This window comes from Dryobates pubescens, chromosome 5 (genome assembly GCF_014839835.1).
Source record: "Dryobates pubescens isolate bDryPub1 chromosome 5, bDryPub1.pri, whole genome shotgun sequence".
NCBI lineage: Eukaryota > Metazoa > Chordata > Aves > Piciformes > Picidae > Dryobates > Dryobates pubescens.
In genome coordinates this window covers 7,334,098-7,359,174 of record NC_071616.1, presented here as the reverse complement: position 1 = coordinate 7,359,174, position 25,077 = coordinate 7,334,098, and the positions used below count along the sequence as shown (strand labels likewise).

The following is a 25,077-nucleotide window of genomic DNA, read 5'->3' as shown; positions in this document are numbered from 1 at the left end:
CGCTCGTTTTATCCACCACAAGCAGTGAGGAGCTGTGAATTGCCCATTCCACATTGCAATTTCACATGGACTAGTTGAAGTAAATAGAAAATTTGGTCTTTGCTTTCTCTTCAAATCCCTTGTTCTCCCTTCCTCAATAGCATTCAAGCAACAAGTCAAGTCACTTGGAAAATGAAGAAAGAAAATGGAGGATGGACTACAGAGCCCCAAGCAACCCTGATGCTAAGGTACCAACTTCAGCAAACTAAAACTAGATGAAAGTAAACAAATTTTTTTTGAGAAGGGTATGAATTTAATTTTTTTCCCCCTGAATTTGGTTACTAAAGATTCACATGCTTATGTAGAAATAGAAATATTTAATCTTTGAGTAAAACTTCTGCATGCCATTATGTGGTTTGTAAAACGCCATTCCTTTGTCTATTGCATGGTGAGTTCTTGTCATGGTTTTATTCCTTAAGGAATAGGTTCTCAATTTAGTGCTAAAATGGGACTGGCTTTGGCCTTCTTTTAATGCTATCGCTATTGACTTGAATGGAGTTTTGACCCAGCATGGAGAACAATGCCAATGTTGGAAAGTCAGAGTATCAGGGATCCTTTGGGTTTTGGTCATTAATGCCATTTTCCAGACTAAATGCCCAGTTTGATCACTGTGCAATTCTTCACAAAAGAAGACCATCTCTAACAGCCTTTGCAGAGACTGTCACAGAGACTTATTTGCATCAAATTTGTAGCAGCTCTATCAGTGATGATTTTTATCTCCACTCTCAGTTATCTTGCAGCTGACTGTATACTGTGTCAAGATGTCTCAAACTAAAACTGGGGGGCTCCAAACACAACAATAACTTCTTGTTGACTTGCTGGAATGTGTCCAGAGAAGGGCAACAAAGCTGGGGAGGGGTCTGGAGCACAAGCCCAATGAGGAGAGGCTGAGGGAGCTGGGGAAGAGGAGGCTCAGGGGAGACCTTCTTGCTCTCTATAACTACCTGAAGGGAGGTTGTAGATGGGCAGGGGCTGGTCTCTTGTCCCAGGCAACCAGCACCAGAACATGAGGACATAGTCTCAAGCTGCACCAGGGGAGGTTTAGGCTGGATGTTAGGAAGAAATTCTTCATAGAGAGAGTGATTGCCCATTGGAATGGGCTGCCCAGGGAGGTGGTGGAGTCATCATCACTGGAGGTGTTTAGGAAGAGACTGGATGGGGTGCTTGGTGCCATGGTTTAGTTGATTAGATAGTGTTGGATGATAGGTTGGACACAATGATCTTGAAGGTCTCTTCCAACCTGGTTTATTCTTATTCTTATTCATATTCTTATTCCTATTCTAATGATGACTGAAATGCAATTCAAGTGTTTATAGCCCATAGGAAACCTGCATAATTTCTTGTTTGTGAAACCAGACATCCAAACCAACAGAAAGCTCATAACATCATTTTGCTCATGGATGTCACAACCTTATCAAACTGATCTCTTGGTAGCAGCATTCTGGCAGCTCCTACAGATGGAAATTAGTGTACAGAAAGGATGATCAACCTATAAATGGGGCATGAAACTTGATGTGAATGGCAAAGTAGCACAACCAAAACTGACATGGCATTTAATCATTCATAGTTTGCTTTGTCTGTGTGTGTGCTAAAGCTCAGCAGGGAAATGGACTAAAGGAGGGAAATCAGCTACTGGGGAGTGCAGTGGCCCAGTCTCTGTAGTAATGGTTTTGTAATGATTTACTGCACTCATCCCAAAGTCATGCTGTGGTTTGGAATACCCATGGCTAAAAGCATTCAAGCCTTCTTCACCACCAAGATAGTTACATGCATAAAAAGATTTTTAGAGTCCATGGTTGGACTTGATGGTCTTAGAGGTCTTTTCCAAACCAAAACAGTTCTATGATTCTATAATATGAAAAAAAAGAACAGTGGCCATTAAGCCCTGTACATAGGGGCTATGAGACCCTTACCACAGCTTTAATTCATTGTTCTTGTCATAATTTCTCCTTTTCAAATGAACATCTGAATGTTCTGGTTGCTATCCACATGTGTTTAATGTCCAAGGTGTTCTCAGACGCTCTTTATTTACCTCCTGTCTTCTGACTATGTCCTCTCCTCTCTGTAACAAAGCTTGGCATTAAAGGCACAGAATTGTGCAAGTTGGCACCAGGCTTCTTTGGCAGCTTTCAGTAATTCCCTTGTATTTTTGCAAGCCTTAGCTTGCCATCTCAACAGGAGGATCATCTCTAGTCTGAGTGATGTTATAAAGAAAAACATGCTTATAGCAGATCTTGAATAAAGTGGTGCAAATCTTTCCTTAATGCTGATGCTCATATACTTGCCCTGGTACTTGCTTCAGTCTGAGAGAACTTTGCACAGCTGTGTGATAAATTTAATTGTTAATGGATTTGTTTTATAAAAATCATGCCCGGGGGCAGCACAAGACATTTAGCCTGCCTACAGTGCAAAGCCAAAGATGGCCCACTGTTAAATTTTCAGGAAAACATAATCTTGTGAACCCCCCCTTCATATTTTAAAATGGATAGGAGCCTCAAGAAAGAGTCTTTTTAGCTGTTTCAGGAAGTCCTGAGCTGACAGTTTGCCTTCTAGCACCTTTCAAGTAAATACAGGAAGGATGAAACATTCTAAAGAAAGACCATAAACAGTCAGAAGTAAGATAGTCTATAATTACAATGCAAGAGGTTTCGCTCATCTGTATAATGTGGGTTCTCAAATTATGGTAGGAACTGCTCCTAGCTTGATATGGAATGCAGATTTTCTGCTGAAAATGGCTGTTTATGATAACCAGCCGTTCATGGATAGTTGATTACATTGCCATTGCCAACTCCCTGAACTAACCAGTTTTCTAGTGTAACACAAAGGACAGCAGCAGCAACACAATTGCTTTTTTATTAGTGTTGTTCAGTGTGTTTTCACAATGAAATGATGACTACAGGGAAAAGATGATTAGTTGCATGGCTTCCACCAATGGCACCAGGGACCTGAGCTTAGAAGATGCTATTTTGCTTTCTGAATTTTCTGGAGTAGTTTTTCATGTCTGGCATGTGGCCATCAGCAAAGTATTCTATGAAGTCATTTTCCTTTACCTGCTTTCTCCAAGGAGGAGAAGTCCTGCTTTCAATTGCCTCAGAGATTTTTTCTTTATAGTTAATAGCTTAATATTTAGCAGTTCTCTTCAAAGGCATTGATGTCTCCAGTTATTGTTATGATGATGATCACTGAATATTGTTCCTCCTTTGCCCTAAGGAAGGGATGAAAGGGATTTCTAGAACAGATTACGTTTGTTTTTCTGCATGTTACATTGAGAGAAAACAAAAGGAGTTCAGAGTATAAACTGGTTCTGAGTGCTTTGAAAACCTTTTTTCTAGCTGGCAAAAAGGTTGAGGCTGCAGAGATAAAAATATTTTTAATATTCCTTCAAATTTCCAGGAATCATTGTTCTTCGGAGCAGGCTAACACCAGGCCAGTACTATAGTTTATTTTGCTATTAACCATGCTGACCCAGTGAATAGACCCAGTGAGCAAGGCTCAGGGTGAGGGAACCTCAGCCATGAATTGCCTGGGTGCATACTGTCTGACATCAAAGACATATCTCTCAGGTTTACATCAATAGCTTTCCCTCTGTTGTTGATTTCTTGAGTCTCATTTCCATGCTCTCTTTTGTGGTCTTCATTCCACGACTGAATGCTGGGTGTAGATGTGGTGCTGAGGTGGATACATCTTAGTGGTCTTCAGTAGACTTAGCAGTGATGGCTTAACAGTTGGTCTTGATGATCTTAAAAGTTTTTCTTCCAATCTAAACGATTCTGTGTGTAGTGTGGATCTTGCTGTCTCACAGGACTCTGATTTCTCCGGCAATACAGTGAGGTTTTTCTCCTGATAGGCAGAGTTTCCATGCACAGCTCACAGACCTTTCTCTTACACAGACCCTATTTGGAGCTCTTCTCTCCTGGAGGAGAGAAATAATTCTTGCTTCTTATTCAGTCAAATTTCTGATCTATTGTGGTTGTGTGATGGTTTAACCCGCATGCACCAACAATCAGAGCACAGCTAACCCAGTCAGAGAAGTGAATGGAAAGCTGTATTATCCAAGCAATAATGAAATGCAATGAATATATACAAAATATACAGTATTCCTGTAAATTCTTGTATGATACTGTAAAATAACACAAACACCCACCCTCCCGAGGAGAATCCTCCCTCAAGTTCCCCCCAAACCTCTCGCCCCCTCCTCCCCTTTCCACTAGTAGTTAATTAGGTGAAAAAGGAGAAAGAGGGAGAAAAGGATATTAGAGGAAATTTGTTAGCTTAAAGCAGTTGTTAAGAAAGTTAGTTATTCTTATCTTATCAGTTGTAGTCCAGGGTCAGTTGCATGCTCTCTGGCCAAGAAGCGAAAAGCCAGGCAGACTGAAGGTGGAGCTGGAGCGAGTGAGAGAAAGAATGCTAGTGATATTTGCTATGGCACATCTCACATCTGACCAATTAAATTCATTTAGAATGAATCTTTGTTTTCCTTTTTACACCTAAACATTCAGCTAGAGAATTCTGCAGCTGTCCTTTTCTTAAAGGCACAGCCTAAACTGTCACATTTATGCTTCATGGCTGGTCAGGCACTCTGTCCTACTGTTCCCTTGTCAAGATCTTCACATTTAAATAAACTCCTGCACTTTGCCCCAAGTTATCTTCCTTAGACACCAAATATCTCCATCAATTTTATCACCAAAATTCCACATGAACCCTTTGATGCTATCTAATCTGTGTAGTATTTTACTGTTCTTCATGGAAACACTGGGTATGTTCTATTGTTCTGGAGCAAGATTTTTCTCTTCCTAATAAATCCCTAACATATTCTCTTAACAATTTGTCTTCATTTACATGCAAAGTATGAGGTTCTTGTGATGCATTCTTCACATAACCTCTAGTCTGCCGAGTGGCACTCAGGAATGAGCACACAGCTGGGGCTTGGTGTAGATGCAACTTGCAGGAGCCAAGCTTGTTTCTGTCTCTGTCATTCTACTTCTTAAAAAGTCATGGCAATTCATTCATCTCTCTGACAATCTGAAAACACACGTTCCAAAATGCTGGGTGAAGGACTGGTGCCATTGAAGAAGTCTTGGAGAGCACCAACATGAAATGCAATCGCTTTTACCTCTTTACTTCTCCTGCAATAGGTCTCTGAAGTGTTTATGTATTTCTCTAATTTGAGCAACCTTTTTGAGATTAGTATAGAAACAAATGGACAAGCCCAATGAGTGTCGTTGTTAAGACCAAACCAGGCTGAGGTAAGAAGACAAGGTTACTCCTTCCTGGCAAAAAAAAAAAGGGAAGAGTCTAACAATGGTTGAAACAATAGCATGGAGCTACTTCACCCTGTATGCTGATAATGTTGAAATCTTACCTCCCTTGTTTAGAGCAAATAGCCATATAAAATGTCCTGTGTTCCACATGCAACTTGAAGCAATAGTGATCAATTTCCTATTCACTTGTGGACTACACTCACCCAGAAGCTAAGTTCTACTTCTCATATCCTGATAATAAGAAAGCCATTTTTTTTCAGCACTTGATAGCCCTCTTGTTGTTTTGTATCTGCTGCTTCTGAACCTCACAGCAAAAAGCATTAGCATTGTAATGAGTCAACTTACTGAAAATATTCTGACATCACTGGAGCTGTTTAAGAAGAGACTGGATGAGGCACTTGGTGCCATGGTTTAGTTGATCAGATAGCATTGGGTGATGGGTTGGACTTGATGATCTTGAAGGTCTATTCTATTCTGATTCCTGGTTATAAGCTCAAACAGATGGGCAAAGGTTTATGGTCCAGAAAGCCAAGCACATCCTGGGCTGCATCAAGGGAAGCATGGCCAGCAGGTTGAGGGAGGTGATTCTCCCCCTCTACTACACTCTGGTGAGACCACACCTGGAGTACTGCATCCAGGTCTGGAATCCCTATTACAGAAAGGGTGTGGACATAATGGAATGTGTCCAGAGAAGGGCCAAGAGGATGATTAGAGGGCTGGAGCACTTCTCCTATGAGGATAGACAGAGGGAGCTGGGGCTGTTCAGTCTGGAGAAGAGAGGGTGCCGCAAGAAGGGGTCGACACAGATCAATATGATCAATGAAATCCAACTTTATTGTTCCACACTTCATTATTTATAGTCTTATCTTATACATAGTTAATTCTATTCTAATTTAACACACACTATTGGTTTCTCTCTAAAAGGTTACATCATTGTTTTCACTACTCTGTGGAATTTCTCTACTCAGTCTAATTGCTCTTTTTCCCAGCTCTTTGCCTACTCCTTATCTTGTTTGCCTCCCTTCTCAGGGGCAGCTTGACTTCAGCATACCAAGCAATCAGAACTTTTCCACAACTCCTACTCCATTGCTATATTAATAACAGAAAATCCTTCAAGGCCTAATTTGCACAGATGTTCCTGGGACCCATGTCCCCTCTTGCTCAAACCAATCCCCAACAAGAGGGTTCCAAGGAGACCTAATTGTGGCCTTCCAGTATCTTAAGGGGGCTACAAGAAAGCTGAGGAGGGACTTCTTAGGGTATCAGGTGATGATAGGACTAGGGGGAATGGGAAAAAACTAGAAAAGGGTAGATTCAGATTGGATGTTAGGAAGAAGTTCATCACCATGAGGGTGATGAGCCACTGGAACAGGTTGCCCAGGGAGGTGGTGGAAGCCTCATCCCTGGAGGTTTTGAAGGCCAGGCTGGATGTGGCTCTGAGAAATGTGATGTAGTGTGAGGAGTCCCTGCCCATGGCAGCGGGGTTGGAACTAGATGATCCTTGAGGTCCCTTCCAACCCTAACAATTCTGTGATTCTATGGTCATTTGAGGCACTGATTAACTTTTATTTAATGTGCTTTTAAATCACCCAGCATTTTCTCAACACTTCATTCTTGCCATTTCATTGGATGACTTCATAGCTTGAGAATTACTGCCATTTTTTTTTTTGCAAATGCCTCTTCTGACCGTCATCTTTTTCAGCCTCATAGAGATGGAGATGATTTGGAAGGCTGAGCTAGATTTTGCCTCGATGAATTCCCTGTGGTCTGATGCTTTACACACTTCACTGATGTACTGTCTTGTCTGACTGATTTTTGTATACTTTGACCTTTTTATCTGTCTTTAACTCTTGTCCCAGTAGCAGCACCTGTAATGTACTTTCTCTTATTTCACTAGAGAGTTTTTCTGTTACTTTAATAGAAATTTCTCAGAAAAAAAACACCCAGATAACATCTAAGGATTTCATCATCTTCCAACAGCACTCTTCCATTTTCACTTCAGATAATCTCTTCAAACTTCCCTTTGTTAACTTTCACAACTGCTTCATATTTTGCCTACATTTTGTTGTTTCATGACATGACTTTACAAAGAATTACTGATCTGTCCTGATTGCCCATTGGAATGGGCTGCCCGAGGAGGTGGTGGAGTCACCATCATTGGAGGTGTTCAGGAGGAGACTTGATGGGGTGCTTGGTGCCATGGTTTAGTTGTTTAGGTGGGTTGGATTGGTTGATGGGTTGGACGCGATGATCTTGAAGGTCTCTTCCAACCTGGTCTGGTCTATTCTATTCTATTCTATTCTATTCTATTCTATTCTATTCTATTCTATTCTATTCTATTCTTCTGGCATTCACTCCTCCACCTCTCCCTCCACCTCTCCCTCCACCTCTCCCTCCACCTCTCCCTCCACCTCTCCCTCCACCTCTCCCTCCACCTCTCCCTCCACCTCTCCCTCCACCTCTCCCTCCACCTCTCCCTCCACCTCTCCCTCCACCTCTCCCTCCACCTCTCCCTCCACCTCTCCCTCCACCTCTCCCTCCACCTCTCCCTCCACCTCTCCGAAGTGGCCACCTATTGCTTGACCCCAATACATACTCTGCCTTCAGTATTCCATGAGTATCTTTCTGCAGATCTTCAAGTGTCATCATAATTAGTTTGGTCATTTTATAACTTTTCACAGACCCTTGCTATTAGAAGTGCAAACTGACCCTTTCATATTTCCAGATCTGCCTCACTTTAATCCATTTTGGTTTGGTTGATCTTTTACTCAGAATTCCTCACAAAACCCATTACTGTTCCATAAACTGACACTCTCAAGGCCACTTTTAAAAATATATGTTATACTTTTAGTATCTTCCCATCTTACTGGAGATAAGCAACCCAGAATCTGCTGATGACATATCTGTATACAGTCAGCATACAGACTTTGAAAGAGTGTTTTCTTTCCTGTGCAGACTCTTATTCTCTAGCATTCACTGCAGTCACAGAGTCATAGAATCAATAAGCTTGGAAAAGACCTCAGAGATCATCAAGTCCAACCTGTCACCCAACACCTCCTGACAACTAAACCATGGCTCCAAGTGCCACGTCCAAATCTTTTTTGAGCACCTCCAGGGAGGGTGACTCCACCACCTCCCTGAGCAGGACATTCCAATGGCCAGTAACTCTTTCTGTGAAGAACTTTCTCCTCACCTCCAGCTTAAACTTCCCCTGCCACAGCTTGAGTCTTACTGTATTATCCCAGTTAGCTAACAAGACCTGTTCCTGTTGTAATCATACATCAACTTGGGAGTTTATTACTCAATATAGTCTGAAATTTCTGAAATTCCTCCTTTTTTTGCTGCCTCTTTTCCTCAATTATGATGCAGGTAGCCATCCTTGGTGCTGATTCAGCCTTTTTAAATTCAGTCTGTTGTGTACAGCCATGGTGCAACCCTCTTTCCTTCCTATAAATTTCAGCTGTTTTGACAAATTTTCCACAAATGTTTCCACAGCTAGGGAATGCAGTCAGCCATCTCTGCTGCAGCCATTGTAAGCTTTGCACATTTTCTGCATCAGAACACCGGAACAGGCTGCCTAGGGGGGCTGTGGAGTCTCTCTCTCTGGAGATATTCAAGACCTGCCCGGAAGAGCTCCTGTGTGATCTGCTCTAGGTGATCCTGCTCTGGCAGGGATGTTGGACTGAATGCTCTTTCAAGGTCCCTTCCATCCCCTCACATTCTGTCAGCCCCTGAGTCTCTGCTGACACTCTAGTTGCTTTGGCTAGACATAGAGTCATAGAGTGGTTTGGGTTGGAAGTGACCTCTAAAGGTTATGGATATCTTGGACATGTTCTCTGAAGATGTAAAACCCCTAAGGCACATGTGATTGGCACAATTTCTATAGACCCAGTTGGTCAGGCCTGACAGGGAGCTGGAGATAGCTTTCTTTGAGATGCATTAGAGTCAAACCCATGTACTTTGTTGCACTACTCCATGCTTATCCATCCGATAACCACACTTGCTAAGGAAAATCTGTGTTCCCACAAGGGAAGCCTGGAGTGTTTGTCTAAAGCTATGCATTGCCCTGGTGACCTGAGACATTCCCTGAGGTGCTAAAGCTAATCCTTTGACACCTAGCATGAAAATAATTCTTTTAAAAACAAGTAAGAAAACCTGAAAGGATCACTCTACTTTTTTTTTCCCAGCCAAAATTGGAGCATTTCCTAGAATCATAGAATCAATAAAGTTGGAAAAGACCTCAAAGATCATCAAGTCCAACCTGTCACCCAACACCTCATAACTACTAAACCATGGCACCAAGTGCCACATCCAATCCCCTCCTGAACACCGCCACGGATGGTAACTCCACCACCTCCCTGGGCAGCACATTCCAATGGTTAACAACTCTCTCTGTGAAGAACTTTCTCCTCATCTCGAGCCTGAACTTCCCCTGGTGCAGTTTGAGACTGTGTCCTCTTGTTCTGGCGCTGATTGTGTGGGAGAAGAGATCAACCCCCTCCTGGCTGCAACCTCCCTTTCAGATCTGTGATTGATAGAATTTTGTGCTGATGGCCACATGCCTGATTTAATGCAGCTGGCTAACTGAACTTTCTCTGCTTATTTACCTCTTTTATCTTTTTTGTCTGTTCATCCTCTCCTTCCACCCTTTCTGTTCGTATGCTTAGGCAGCTTCAGACTGTAGCAGCTGATAGCTGGTGGGGAAAGTCCATTTGGTTTCCTATTGTATTCTTGCTGCAGTGCCAACTGGAAACAATGGCTTTGGTAGAACCTGGATTCCTTTCAGTGTTTGGTCGTCATTACAATAAATACATGTTCCCAACATTTAAAACACATCTCCTTTGTCATTTTTTTTCAGCAGGAAGAAATGTCACCTTACTCCTTGCTCACTGTACGAATCATAAAGTTGAGAAATGCTCATCAGGCAGATTTTTGTAAGTACCAGATTCTTTTTTACTGACATTATACAGCTTTGAGTTTACTGGATCAGCCCCTGCTGTGCTAGTGTGATGGGTTAATGCCCATCCTGAAAACAGGGGGGAAGGGCTTGTGAGTGCTCTACCCTCCCTGCAGGGTGTTTTCCCCTTGGGAAACTGAGTCTGTTCCATTCCCCTCTCCCTGCCCAGCTAGGGTATAAAAGGGAGGACATTGCAGCCATTAGCTCTTTTTGGCTCCTGCCTTCCTGGATGACAGCTACTGCAGCTGCCTTCCTTCCCCCTGCTGCCTCTGAACCTCTTCAGAGAGACTGGTTCTGTATTCTTGGTTTTTTTTCCCCTCCCATCCATCCTTGTTCCTTGCCCTTGTGAATCTTACCTGTTATTGTTTCATATATATATACATATATATATATATATTGTTTAAAGAAAACTCTTTACCTCTCTACTTCCAAGCTGACTCCAAATTATTTCTTGGTGGATTTGCTCCCTCCCCCCCTTTTTTTTTTTCCCCCCCTCTCTGTTGGGAGGGAGGAGGGGGGGGAGCAGGGGAAGCATTTTCAGCCTTGCCCCCATCTGAGCTTTTAAGTCTCAAACCACCACAGCTAGCCACTCCACAAACAGAAAACCAGAGAAATCACACCACCTAAGAAATTGCACTCAAAACCAGTTTCTGCCACAGATGATCTGTCTACAGAGAGGTTTTTTTGGTTGTTTGGATTTAAGAATTCAGTAACAGGTCAATGCCAGGTAGGGCATCAACTAAATCATTAGGCTTTAAGACTTTCATCAGTCAGCAAAACACAGACAGGTTGGCTATTTAAGAGGTGTGAAAATATCCTAACCCCAGTTTTAATACCTGGGTGTTTATATCCCTTGTCCATAACAAACACACAGAATACAGGCCTGAAATTGTTACACATCTGAGTTGCTCATATTTCTTTGCTCTAAAGTGCTCCACCACATCTTAGAAGTTCAGTGAGCATATGTGAGGTGTAAGGTGTGCCTGTCCTGAGCAGCCACGTTGTTATCTGACATCCATACCCCACTGAAAGATGCATAACAGAAGTCCTTTGGGGACTGCAGTACATAGTACACTGCAGCTTTCATGCAAAGTATTCTGAAAATGTGTGCTATTTGGTCAGGCTTTACAGGCTACACTTCCACAGAGGATTTTCTATGGAGAATTTTCTTCTGTGATTCCTCTATGTGCCTCATGAACATACTGGGTCAGGAATCACTACAGTTTTGTATATTCCTTTAACATAATGCTTTTCCTCCCTTTTCTGTGCAGTTTTTGTCTGGTTTGGGAGATTATGCTGCAGTTCACTAACACCACAGCTTCTCCACTGCTCAACATTTCACATAACATGTTACTTCACTCCTCTGTCTTCCCACTTTTTAATATTTTTAGTACAGCTAGAGGATCTATCAAGGCAAAAAGTCATTTACAATTGCTGTTTGAACAAGCCAAGAGTCAATTCTTTAGCTATGGTACTCCAAAATGTGGTGGTTTCAGTGCAGTTACCAAAGCTGTCAGAGGAATGTAAGTTACATGTCAAGGATTCTCAGGTTGTCTTGATACATTCCCTGAAGTTAGAAACTTGGACAATATCTATGACAGGCACAACTTCTTCAAAGAAATGAGATAGAATAGAATTAACCAGGTTGGAAAAGACCTTTGAGATCATCAAGTCCAACCCATCATCCAACACCATCTAATCAACTAAACCATGGCACCAAGAACCCCATCCAGTCTCTTCCTAAACACCTCCAGTGATGGTGACTCCACCACCACCCTGGGCAGCACATTCCAATGGCCAATCTCTCTTTCTGTGAAGAACTTCTTCCTAACATCCAGTCTAAACCTCCCCTGGTGCAGCTTGAGACTGTGTCCTCTTGTTCTGGTGCTGGTTGCCTGGGAGAAGAGACCAGCCCCCACCTGTCTACAACCTCCCTTCAGGTAGCTGTAGAGAGCAATAAGGTCTCCTCTGAGCCTCCTCTTCTCCAGGCTAAAATGAAGTGTCCAGTTCACATGCTCTGGGAATAGTAACTGGGTTGAAAAGGTAGAAGTATTGTAGGATATAGAGAAGGTCAAATTAATTTCTACTGTTTTTCATAGCTGTGAAACACTGCACATACCTCCAAGACCTCACCTTCATCCCTTTTGGAGCGCTGATTTAATTTCTTGCAGTGTTACCTTTGATCTACAATGGAAATTAAATGACAAGATAAGAACCATGATTCACCTGCTTATGCAAAGGGATTACACAAAGTAAAATGATGCTGCATTCTCAGAAAATGGTGTTACTCTTACGACCTCATCCTCCATCCTGAGGACAGTGGGATTTCAGCAGCAGTTTTACATAATTAGATGCAGACATTTAGGAAGTTCCTATTGTTACTGAAGCCTACATCTCTGGGGAAGGGATCAAGATGTCCGGGCTCGGTTTGTAGCTCTGCCAACAGGCTTGTTGCATAAATGTAGGGAAACCATCCAAAGGCTGTGCCTCTGTTGCCCTATTAATCATGGGTGACAGAATACCTTCTCCCACATATTTTCTCTCTCTTCTCTATTTAGATGATGTGCTCATTTTGAAAAGGGTTATCTTTTATTATGTGTAGAGGGATCCCGGTTTAAGATATGAGGTCAGTTCTAGAAGCAGTGAGAAGTATCTCCAGATGCTTTTGTTATTTACCAGTAAACAAGATTTGGGGACCAGAAGGTAAAGAAAAGGATGTCTTTCTCTTTTCTGTCAGCAATGCCCCGGGTACTTTGTGACTTTGGGCCTGTTTCTTGAGGATGTCATACCCAAGGGAGCGCTGTAAACCAGCATGCCACTGAACAAGGGATAAACAACTATTAAGTGGCTCTTTGCTGACTAAGCAGCAACCTGGCTGTGCTCTCAAAGAAGCTGGAATCTCCCAGGAAAAGTGGTGTGGTGCCATGTGATTTAAATACTGCAGTACAATACAAAGAGATACCTGGTAGTTTTTAGGGGCTTGCTTTTGCGCTGACAATTATGTCATTTTTAGCTTAATGCTTTGGGTTTGACATTTGAAAGTACTTGACTGAACTAAAGTAACTGCACAGACTAATGTGTGCTGATGAGCATTAGAAAATGCTGTTTACCAAGCTTTGTCTCAGAAATATGATCTCTTGCCCTGGAAAATGGATTATGAGCAGCTGGTACAGGTGCTACCTGACTGTGAGACCTCAGTGAAAGGCTGACAGTTTTGCTGATAACATGTTTCAGATTTCCCTTGATTGTTTTTCTTACAACATCAAATCCAGGAACAAGCCACATTTACAAACAGCTGTAGAAGCTTCTATGACTTGCTTTGCCTGCCTGTGTGCTGGCTTCCCATCTTTCCAAGCACATGCAGTTATCTGCTGGTGCGAGTTTCTGTTCACCTCCACCTGGCTAAAACCTGCCCATTCTCCTGTTTTTCTCTCTTGCAAGTGCAGATAGCCAGGGTCTTTGGCCATAGCAGCCAAATAGAAAGGGACCCGAGGGTGCTGATTGACAGCCGGCTGAACATGAGCCAGCAGTGTGTCCAGGTGGCCAAGGCGGTCAATGGCATCCTGGCATGCATCAGAAATAGTGTGGCCAGCAGGAGCAGGGAAGTCATTGTGCCGCTGTACTCAGCACTGGTTAGGCCACACCTTGAATCCTGTGTCCAGTTCTGGGCCCCTCAATTTAAGGAGGACATTGAGACTCTTGAACGTGTCCAGAGAAGGGCAACAAGGCTGGGGAGAGGCCTTGAGCACAGCCCTGTGAGGAGAGGCTGAGGGAGCTGGCATTGTTTAGCCTGGAGAAGAGGAGGCTCAGGGGAGACCTTGTTGCTGTCTACAACTACCTGAAGGGTGGTTGTAGCCAGGTGGGGGTTGGTCTCTTGTCCCAGGCAACCAGCACCAGAACAAGAGGACACAGTCTTAAGCTGCGCTGGGGGGGTTAGGCTCAAGGTGAGAAGAAAGTTCTTCACTGAGAGAGTCTTTAGCCATTGGAACGGGCTGCTCAGGGAGGTGGTGGAGTCACCATCCCTGGAGGCGTTCAAGAGGGAATTGGATGTGGCACTTGATGCTGTGATTTAGTCATGAGGTCTGTGGTGACAGGTGGGACTCGATGATCTTTGAGGTCTCTTCCAACCTTGGTGATTTTGTGATTCTGATTCTGTGACTTGTCAAATCCTGGCTTCAGAGAACACCAATTTCTCCATAGTTCCACTCACATTCCTCACTGTCATGTGCAGCCAGCTTGGTCGTGGGTGTTTTTCAAACGTGCACCTCAATACCTGTGTGCTGCTTGTTTCGCAAGCCTGGGATGGAGTCCCAGTTTACTCTGAAATCTGGTGTTACGCCTTTGCCTGTAGGCAGCATGTGCTGGTGGAGCTTGGCAAGGATTGCATCTGTTTTCATACAAAGGAAAAAAAACAAACCCAGGACCAAAAAGAAAGTGCTGGGCTCCTCTTCAATGGATCAGTTAGCCCTTTTCATATGCCTACAGTCAGTCCACCACTTCTGTGGGCTCCTCTATACTTAGGTAATGTTCAGCTCATTTCTCTCTTATCTTGCCATGCAAATGCTCCTGGCAGACCTGAGCTAATTAATTTTCACTGTGTTCCTAACTGACCTTTATGCCAGTTTGTAATCATAGGTCACATTCAAACACACATTTCTGGCACTCCCTGATCTTACTGTGGGCACTAGAGAGGTGGGTGCCCAGATGAGGTCACTTACCCTCACCCTGTCACCATCAAGCTTCAATGCTCACACAAAGTTAGGCTGGGGTGGTAATGGGTATGCTAGAGAGAAAGCAGTTCTCCTGAAGTTTATGGGACTCTAGTGTCTGGCACCTGCTTTGCAGTGAAATTCCCTTCCTCAATCCAAAGCTGCAGCCAACGTGGGTGAAAAATGCCTCACTGGTACGGGGCATTTGCCACACTCTACCTGGACTACAGAGGTGAATTTGAGCTGCATGTTCCAGTAAGAAACTACTTGGAGGGAGTTTCAGGCTGACAGGTGATTTCTTCTCAGAGGCAGAAACATCTTTTCTGGATGTTGTCCTGCCAGTTCAAGAGAGTGTGCTGTGGGATCTCCGTGATGCAGCTGGTAGAGCTGAGGTGAAATCTTACAGGGTGTGGGGGTTGAAATGTGACTGTGCTTACCAGGTATATATTCTAACTGTAGAAATCTGTCTGTTGAAGCTCTCAGCTGTGAAAGAAAAACCTGTTGTTCTTGGCTGGGAGGGCAAAACAATCATACCCTGTACTCTTATTTTCAGACCTTCTTCTTGTTTTTCATCTTTGGATGAAGAGTGACCTTGTATATTTATAAAAGAGGAGCTCAGAATTTTTCTTTTCCCCCAGAGTATGAAACTATTTTGTAGAAGCTGCTCTTCTATCCATTCAAAAGATTGAGTCAGTTCTGGAGCCTTTGCAAATCAGAGTGATCCTCCAAAGTCATCAGAGGGTTTTTTGCTATGTAATATAAATGTAAGCAAATTAGGGAGAATACACCTAGTGCAGGTGATGTTCATGGTCCAGCCCCAAGAATGCAAGCTGGTGGCACAGAAGAAAGAGGTGACTCAGGGCGGGAAAGCTTTGCTCTGTAACTGCAGCAGGTATTGTACCCACTGAGTCTGCGCTCCAGGGAGTAAGTCCTGCTTTGCTACTCAACTGAAGTGGCTGGAAATAGTGGAGACCTCATTGACATGGGACCACATTCCTGGTAAACAGCTTCAATGATTGAGCACAGTTCATCTCTGAGCATTTGTTATTCCCACAAACAATCTACAGAGAGTATTATTATTACACTTACAGATGAGAGTTTCATGTGGACACCTTAGAGAACACAGTTCAGTTCAAATGGGCTCTTAGACAGCATCTGGAGGTAACTTCTTCATGTTTCATGGAATCATAGAATTGTTCTATTTGGAAAAGACCTCTAAGTTGAACCACTGACCTGACCCCAACATGGCCATTAAAGCATGACCATGTCTGCACCTCTTTTGAACACCTCCAGAAGTGGTAACCTCACCACCTCACTGGACAACCCATTCCAGTGCCTGATTGCTCTTTTAGTGAAGAATTTTATTTTTTTTTCTAATATCCAATCTAAACCTCCCCTGGGAAAATTTGAGGCCATTTCATCTAGTCCTATCACTTGATACCTAGGGAGAAGAGACCAACACCCACTTCATGACAGCCTTCTTTTAGGGAGTTGTAGAGAGCAGTGAGGTCTTCTCTCAACCTCCTTCTCCAGACTAAACAATCCCAGTTCCCTGAGCCACTCCTCATAAGATTTGTTCTCTAGGCCCTTCACCATCTTTGTTGCCCTTCTCTGGACTGCTCCAACACCTCAATGACTTTCTTGTGTGAGGGGACTAAAACTGAACACAGTATTTGAGGCACAGTGTCACCAGTGCTGGGCACCAGAGGCACAATCACTTCCCTTCTCCTGCTGGCCACAATATTACTGATACAGGCAAGGATGATGTTGTCCTTCTTGGCCACCTGAACACATTCCTGGCTCATGTTCAGTCAGTTGTCAACCAAGACAGCCAGATCCTTTTGTGCTGGACAACTTTCCAGCCACTCTTCCCCAAGACTGTAGTGTTGCAAGGGGCTGTTTTGACCCAAGTGGAGGACTCATCACTTGGCCTGTGTGGTTTGCATCACACTATGCTGGCAAGGGAAAATTTCCCTGGAGACCACATCTGATGATTGAGAAATGGGAGTGGCTGTTCTCCTTTTAGTAGTAAACTAGGATTCAAGAGGAACCTGTCTGTGCAGGTGGAGAGGAATTCACTAGGAGAAAATTATTTCTTCCTTTTGATGTTATGAAATGCACTAACAGGACAGATGGGATTTCATAGTTTATATTCATTGTTCCTATGAGACAAGGTTTTCTTACATGCTTTGGTTTTCAGTGCTGTAGTTTCCTCCTTACTTGTGATGGAGATGAATGATTTTAGCATGTGATGGTTCATTTCAGATACATGTCCTAGAACCACACTCTCACAGGGTAGGAACCAGCTGGCTGCAGTTCTCAACTTCTCAGTTCAGTACTGAATTTTAGCCAATTTTTAGCTTGAAGACAGAGGTAAGAAATAGTCCCACCAACAAACAAATGTAATTGAAGCAGAAGTTGTTGAAAAATGGGTAAGGATATCAGGGTCACCTAGTGCTGAGTGCCAAGGAGACCGAGAGTTCAGATGTCTCAGCATCTACACGGGGTAACATTAGGGCATGAAGTTGCAACACATTCACCAAACTAAGGGCCTGGCCTGGCATGAAATTACTAATGATACCCAGCAGTTGAATTAGAATTAGAGCACGAAGAAAATGCAAACACCATTTTCATATTAGCTCTCAGGTAGCAGTGAATAAACTGGCCAATAATCAGTAACTGTTTGGTATGCTTTTGTTTGCAGGGATAAGAGGGAGCAGAAACAGCTGGTTAGTCAGGTACCTGAGGGTATCATAGGCTCCTGAGTATGCAGCAGACATCCAGCTATCCTGTTATTTTTGATCTGTCCCACCATTCACCTCACAGCTTATCCTGGCTTCAAGTGAACTGCCACTTCTGTAAAAAATACTGAAGCTCAGTTAGAGTCACAGTGTGGGGAATAGCTGATACTACCTCTGCAACTCAAGGAAAATATAGAAAGCCACTGAAATTTTATGGGGGAAAAGTAACCTGTCCTCATCAGTAAGGACTGTAGCTGAATTGTGGCAAAACCATATATGGCATAGTCCCCTTTCTCCATGGGAAAAGGATGTACTTCATCCTAGTGTTTTCACCTCACCTTATCTTCAAGGTCATATTCAAAGCCTAGGTTTACACCACAGGATGGATCAGCCCTTCCAGTTGCCTCTGGAGAAGTTCCTGTCCAAAGTCTGAGAATCTCTTTGGTGTTTGCTTGGTTCATGATCTAAGAAACATGATTCTTTATAGAAAGTGTAGGTTCAATCCCTTCATTCACAAGATTCAAGTCCTTTCTGTCACTTAATTTTACCTGGGAAGAGCTGGAGTAGGAAATGGCTTCCAGGTCTTTCAGGCATCAGTAGACCCAAGGAAGAGGCTCCAGCTACCTACTGACCTCCTGAAGAAGCAACTGTACTGCTGGTAGGCCTCTCCTTTCCTACCCCACCTAAGGAGATCTAGGTAGCTGGAATAATTAATTTTCCATTGTGAAGGGTTAATAACCAGGTATGCCAGATGTTTATTATCTGAATCAGCCTCAAACCTGATTCTTTTAAGATTTCTCACAAGGTTGAATTGCTGCCGAGGCAATTTACGCCCAATCCCTCCCAAGGGCTGGGGCTCACTCCCTGGTGCATTAGCTGCACTTTCTTCTCCTGCCAATTCTGAAAAGAGCTCAAACAATGTTGATAAGGAGCTATACAAAGGTCCTGGCCATACACATTGTTCTGTCTACTGGCTAGGACTATATTTTTTTTTCCAAATGTGCCATACTGTGAATAGTTATTTGAATACAATGCTTGTTAAAAAGTCTGATGATGAACAGCAAACAAATTTCATCCAGCTATGTGATCTCTATCATCCTGTTTTGGCTGATGTATATCAGAAAGAACTGACCATCTCTCATCCATGGTCAAGATACAGAGCATTTCAATGCCTCCTCCTCTTGTGTCATGCTTCTACTGCCACATATTTTGTGCCTATGTTTCTGTAGTAAGCCAATCAGATTGCTACGTGAGCCTCTGGTTGCCAACTGCTTCAGATGAAAAATTCCACACCAAAACCATCAAAAACTGCAGAAATCCCACATGGAATGAAACTTTCTACTTCAGGATACAGAGGCAAGTCAAGGTACACAAAGTGAAAACTCTCTTCTTCATCTCCTCTCTTGCAGCTTCTTTCAGTTTAGCCCAAACCAGGATGTCATGTCTTCCAATGTCTTTCTGACTTCTCTTAATGTTCCCGTAGCAAACTGGAGCAAAAGACTTTTAGCTTTTGCTGAACTCTTCTCCTCCCCTTACAGATAGTTATTATTGATATAGAATCAACGAGGTTGGAAAAGACCTCAAAGATCATGAAGTCCAACCTGTCACCCAACACCTCATGAAGGGAAGTTGTAGACAGGCAGATGTTGGTCTCTTCTCCCAGGCAGCCAGTACCAGAACAAGAGGACACAGTCTCAAGCTGCTCCAGGGGAGGTTTAGGTTGGATGTTAGGAAGAAGTTCTATACAGAGAGAGTGATTGCCTGGGAGGTGGTGGAGTCATCATCATTGGAGGTGTTCAGGAGGAGACTTGATGGGGTGCTTGGTGCCATGGTTTAATTGTTTAGGTGGGTTGGATTGGTTGATGGGTTGGACGCAATGATCTTGAAGGTCTCTTCCAACCTGGTATATTATGATGATGATGATGATGATGACTACTAGACCACAGCACCATGGCACCAAGTGCCATGTCCAATCCCCTCTTGAACACCTCCAGGGATGGTGACTCCACCACCTCCCTGGGCAGCACATTCCAATGGCTAACAACCCTCTCTGTGAAGAACTTTCACCTCACCTCAAGCCTAAACTTCCCCTGGTGCAGCTTGAGACTGTGTCCTCTTGTTCTGGTGCTGGTTGCCTGGGAGAAGAGACCAACGAGAGACCCCTCCTGGTACAACTATCCTTCAGGTAGTTGTAGAGAGCAATAAGGTCTCCCCTGAGCCTCCTCTTCTCCAGGCTAAACAACCCCAGCTCCCTCAGCCTCTCCTCACAGGGCTGTGCTCAAGGCCTCTCCCCAGCCTCGTTGCCCTTCTCTGGACACGTTCAAGAGTCTCAATGTCCTTCTTAAATTGAAGAGCCCAGAACTGGACACAGGACTCAAGGTGTAGCCTAACCAGTGCTGAGTACAGGGGCACTAATGACTTCCCTGCTCCTACTGGCCACACTATTCTTGATGCAGGCCAGCAATGAGAGTCTGACCTCCTTGGAGGAACCTGATGAGACCAGTGACAAACAAAACAGTGAAAATATGGAATGGAAAGACAAATCAATATTCAAACACAAAAAAAGAATTCTTTTCCTGAGAGGACATGAAATAATGTCATATCAATGCTAGGAAGCTATTAAACTCTTGTATGGCTAATATCTTTACTCAATTTGCTGTTGATAATCACATTATACTCAAATACCTATGAACAGGTGTCTGAAACAGGGCATAGAAAGGTGATTATTGATACGAAGTGACCTCTATTGCCCCGTTGATCCGGGGCAATATAGGACTTCTGGCTGTCTATATTCCTTCACAAAGGATTGCATTTTTGGTGAGAGCACAAAAGGTGAATAAAAAGAAATCACAGTTTGGCCTTAATTGCTGAGACTGGAAGCACACAGGATCACAGGATGTTAGGGGTTGGAAGGGACCTCTGGAGATCATTGAGTCCAATCACCCTGCTACAGCAGGACTGTAGAATCTAGTGCAGGTCACACATGAATGCATCCAGATGGGGCTTGAAAGTCTCCAGAGAAGAAGAGTCCACAACTTCTCTGGGCAGCCTGTTCCAGTGCTCTGTGACCCTCACAGTGAAGAAGTTCCTCCTCATGTTAAGGTGGAACCTCTTGTGCTGTAGCTCATATCCATTACCCCTTGTCCTATCACAGTCTGCAAGTGAGCAGAGCCTGTCCCCTCCCTCTTGACAGGCAGCCCTCAGGTATTTATACACATTTATTAAATCCCCTCTCAGTCTTTTCTTCTCTAGACTAAAAAGCCCCAGGGCTCTCAGCCTCTCCTCGTAGGGCAGTGCTCCAGTCCCTTAATCATCCTCATGGCAGATTGTACGAATTTTCACACTCTTCCTTGTGACATTTTGTCTACACTGCTTTTGTCTTTCCTTTCTACAGCAAGTGCTGAACCTGGAAGAGCTGCAGAAAGTCATGCTTCTTGAGTCCATGCTACCAAATTGAAGATTTTTTCATTTCTTTCCCTAGAATATTCTGGAAATTACTGTTTCTGATGATGACATCCTTCGCGATGATGACTGTGCAATTGTGCTTTTTGATGTAGCTAAAATTCCACTCGGGGAAACAGTGTCCACAGCATTCCCACTAAATCCACAGGTAAGAGCTCAGTTAGACTTTTAGTGCATCCTGAAATCAATTCCCTCCCTTCTGGCTGAAGGGGTGTGCTGTCCCTTCTGCCTTGTAACCAGGACCAGCTTGGTGATAAAAATGCAACAAAATTCATTGAAATCTTGGAAACAGTGCTCCAGGGACAAAATAGATGACCTTCTCAAATCCCTGCTGCTCTCCTCTGGCACACATCATGGCCAAACTCTCAAAGGCCCAGGGCAGATGCAATTTTAGGAGAGCTTTGCGCTTTTAATAACCTGGCAGAAACTGACAGAGTTTATCTAATCCTCGCAAAGATTCTAAAAACAAAACCACCACAAGGTCAGGAAAACAGCCTGTTCCCACAACATTTTACTAAACACCAAGTCTTAGCATATTGTGTTCTGCATGTGGAAGCTGGCAGGGAAGAAAGTGTGAAAAATAAAGGTTTACTAAGGAGACTCGTAAGCATCAAACACCCTTTGTTCGTCCTTGAGAAAGAATAGAGTAGAATTAACCAGGTTGGAAGAGACCTTTGAGATTGTGTCCAACCTATCCTACAACACCATCTAATCAACTAAACCATGGCACCAAGCACCCCATCCAGTCTCTTTCTAAACACCTCCAGTGATGGTGACTCCACCATCCCCCTGGGCAGCCCATTCCAATGGCAAATCACTCTTTCTATGAAGAACTTCATCCTAACATCCAGTTTAAACCTCCCCTGGTGCAGCTTGTGACTGTGTCCTCTTGTTCTGGTGCTGGCTGCCTGGGAGAAGAGACTGACCCCCACCTGGCTACAGCCTCCCTTCAGGTAGTTGTAGACAGCAAGGTCTCCTCTGAGCTTACTCTTCTCTAGGCTAAACAACTCCAGCTCCCTCAGCCTCTCCTCATAGGGCTTGTGTTCCAAACCCCTCACCAGCCTCATTGCCCTTCTCTGGACACATTTCAGCAACTCAACATCTTTCCTAAACTGAGGGGCCCAGGACTGGACACAGAAGTCAAGGTGTAGCCTAAGCAGCACTGAGTACAGGGGCAGAATGACCTCGCTGCTCCTGCTGGCCACACTGTTCCTGATGCAAGCCAGGATGCCATTGGCCTTCTTGGCCACCTGGGCACATTACTGGCTCATGTTCAGCCTACTATCAACCAGTACCCCCAGGTGCCTTTCTGCCTGGCCGCTCTCCAGCCACTCTGACCCCAGCCTGTAGCACTGCATGGGGTTGTTGTGTCCAATGTGCAGCACCTGGCACTTAGGAAAAGCTGCCTGTCCTCTAGCGCTGACAGTAGCAAGCACAAAAAAAGATTATTGTTACTTATTAAAGCATAAAGGATACTCTGCTTGCAGAAATGAAGGTCACTTTGTAAACTCCTCAATATGCTAACTGAGACTGCTTCTTTTTATTTTCTTCTTTCCTTTTCAGAAAAGGGAGGAGCTGGAAGTTGAGTTTGTCCTGGAGAGTGTGTGAGTAAAACCCCATTACTATGGGAATGGTGCAGCAGTGCAGGGAAACCTTCTGTACACCCAGTGTCATCTCAATAGCCAGAGCCACCCCTTTTCCCAAATTTAGTGTCCATTAGCAAATCATTGCAAGAAAGGAAAATGCCATCATGTGGAGAATGAACACAGAATTTGTAACTCCATGACTTTCTCTTAACATTTATCCATTACTTCCATAGGTCAGAGATGGTTATCTGGGGTTGGTGCTTCCCACTGTAGCGAGTCTATAGATTTTCTCGAGAGCATTCACTGGGCAGCTCATGACTGAGAATTGCTATCTAATCCTTGACACACCTGTACTACTGAGGCTGTAACAAACACTTTCCAGGTGCCTTAATGCAATTAAATAATTTTTGATAGGTAGTTATGAATAGAGTAGAATAGAATAGAATAGACCAGACCAGACCAGGCTGGAAAAGACCTTCGAGGTCATCAAGTCCAATCTATCATCCAACATCATCTAATCAAATAAATCATGGCACCAAGAACCCTATCCAGTCTCCTCTTAAACACCTCCAGTGATGGTGACTCCACCATCTCCCTAGGCAGCCCATTCCAATGGCAAATCACTCTTTCTGTGAAGAACTTCTTCCTAACATCCAGCCTAAACCTTCCCTGGCACAGCTTGTGACTGTGTCCTTTTGTTCTGGTGCTGGTTGCCTGGGAGAAGAGACCAACCCCCACCTGGCTACAACCTCCCCTCAGGTAGTTGTAGAGAGCAATAAGGTCTCCTCTGAGCCTCCTCTTCTCCAGGCTAAGCAACCTTATGTCCCTCAGCCTCTCCTCATAGGGCTTGTGTTCCAAACCCCTCCCCAGCTTTGTTGCCCTTCTCTGGACACATTCCACCAACTCAACATCTTTCCTAAACTGAGGGATATGAGACATCTAGTGAAAAAGGAGAATACTTCAAGCAGAAGCAAGAAGCAAATTAAGGAAAAAAAAATTAAGAGATAAAACTGTGTCCTGTTCAGGACAGCAGCCAGATTATATTCTTTATAAAGCACATATTATTTGTTCTTGTTTCTAGCTCAGATCCTCCTGAAGACATCATCACAAATGGGGCAATAGTGGTAAAGTATTATTTGTTTTGTTCTTTTTTGCTCTTTCCCACATCATTCCTTACCTTAGCTGGCTATGATGGCTGTGAGGGAAACATTGCAAATCTTCATTCTGTAGTGATATTTCTTCTCCTCTTAGAAGCCTTATCTTTGAGGTCAGCATGATCTTAGAGGAGCCTTCAGACTGCTAGAGTTTTTCCTTTTGTCTGCGTCCAGTGAAAATTGCAATGTGTTTAGCATAGCACCACCTTCCCACATGATGATGATGAAGTTAATTGCCACTTTCACTGAGTCTGGCAGAAGTCTCCAGCATGATTGATTCCCTCATTCAAGCAATGACTCTTTCTACAATGACCCTCTCAACATCTGCCAGCACTGGTGGTGAGATGGCTGGATGAGTAATCTGTCTCTGTGCCCATCACATCTATTCTAGTGTCGTGAAGTAGCTTGCTTGGAAGTTCACTTGGATAGCAGGATGAAAAAGAAGCATCTTTCAGGTAAGCTTGTTAATTCTCTAACTGAATAGTAGTGATTTTTACCCTCTTTAACAATGTCTAGAAATTGCTTCTTCCAAATATTGCCTCTTTAACTAGCCACATTTAGGGCACTTTGTAAAATCTTTGCAGTAGGCAACGCCACCAGTTCTCCAGCAGGTGTAGGTTCAGACTTCTAACTTTATGAGGAGCCTTGTGCAAGTCAAGAAACTGCATCAGATACTTGCACAGAAGGTAGCTAAACTGCAGGCTAAGATCTTGAAAACCTCTGCTGTAGTACTGCTAAACCCTTGAAGAAGCTTACTTGCTCAGGCACAATAGTTCATAGTCTTAACTTTTCCTCAGGATCTCTGAGGGTTTGACTTCTGCATACACAGAGAAACACCTCATTTTTTGCAGGGGTTAGCCACTCAGCAGCTGGTTCCTGCCTGACCCTGATCCAAATCCAGAATCTAGAAGTTCCTCTGCCCACATCCCCTGAGGGGCTGGATCTGGTAGGCAATCTCAGAGCATGCATAACACACACTGGCAGAGTTAGCTGATCTCTTAGTATAGACAGAGCCATCTGCTGCAGAGCCAGGTCTGATTTTAGGGGACTGAGAACTCTTACTCAATATTTGCCCTGGGATGAGGATGATTTACAAAGCAAAGTACCTGGCTGTATTCACTCTCTCATGATGCAACTGCAATAGAAATGCAGCAGTCTAAAATTCAGT

General features: G+C 43.7%; 1 protein-coding gene across 1 annotated transcript in view; it reads left to right on the top strand.

Moving 5' to 3' along the window:
* The window catches only part of LOC104298871 (cytosolic phospholipase A2 epsilon), a 53,052-nt gene that overhangs the window by 6,864 nt on the left and 21,111 nt on the right, over nucleotides 1-25,077 (top strand). The window contains 7 exon segments of the mRNA XM_009898981.2: nucleotides 127-227; nucleotides 10,159-10,234; nucleotides 18,937-19,073; nucleotides 21,189-21,317; nucleotides 22,733-22,773; nucleotides 23,837-23,879; nucleotides 24,301-24,364. Of these exon segments, the coding sequence (XP_009897283.2) occupies nucleotides 127-227; nucleotides 10,159-10,234; nucleotides 18,937-19,073; nucleotides 21,189-21,317; nucleotides 22,733-22,773; nucleotides 23,837-23,879; nucleotides 24,301-24,364 (591 nt within the window).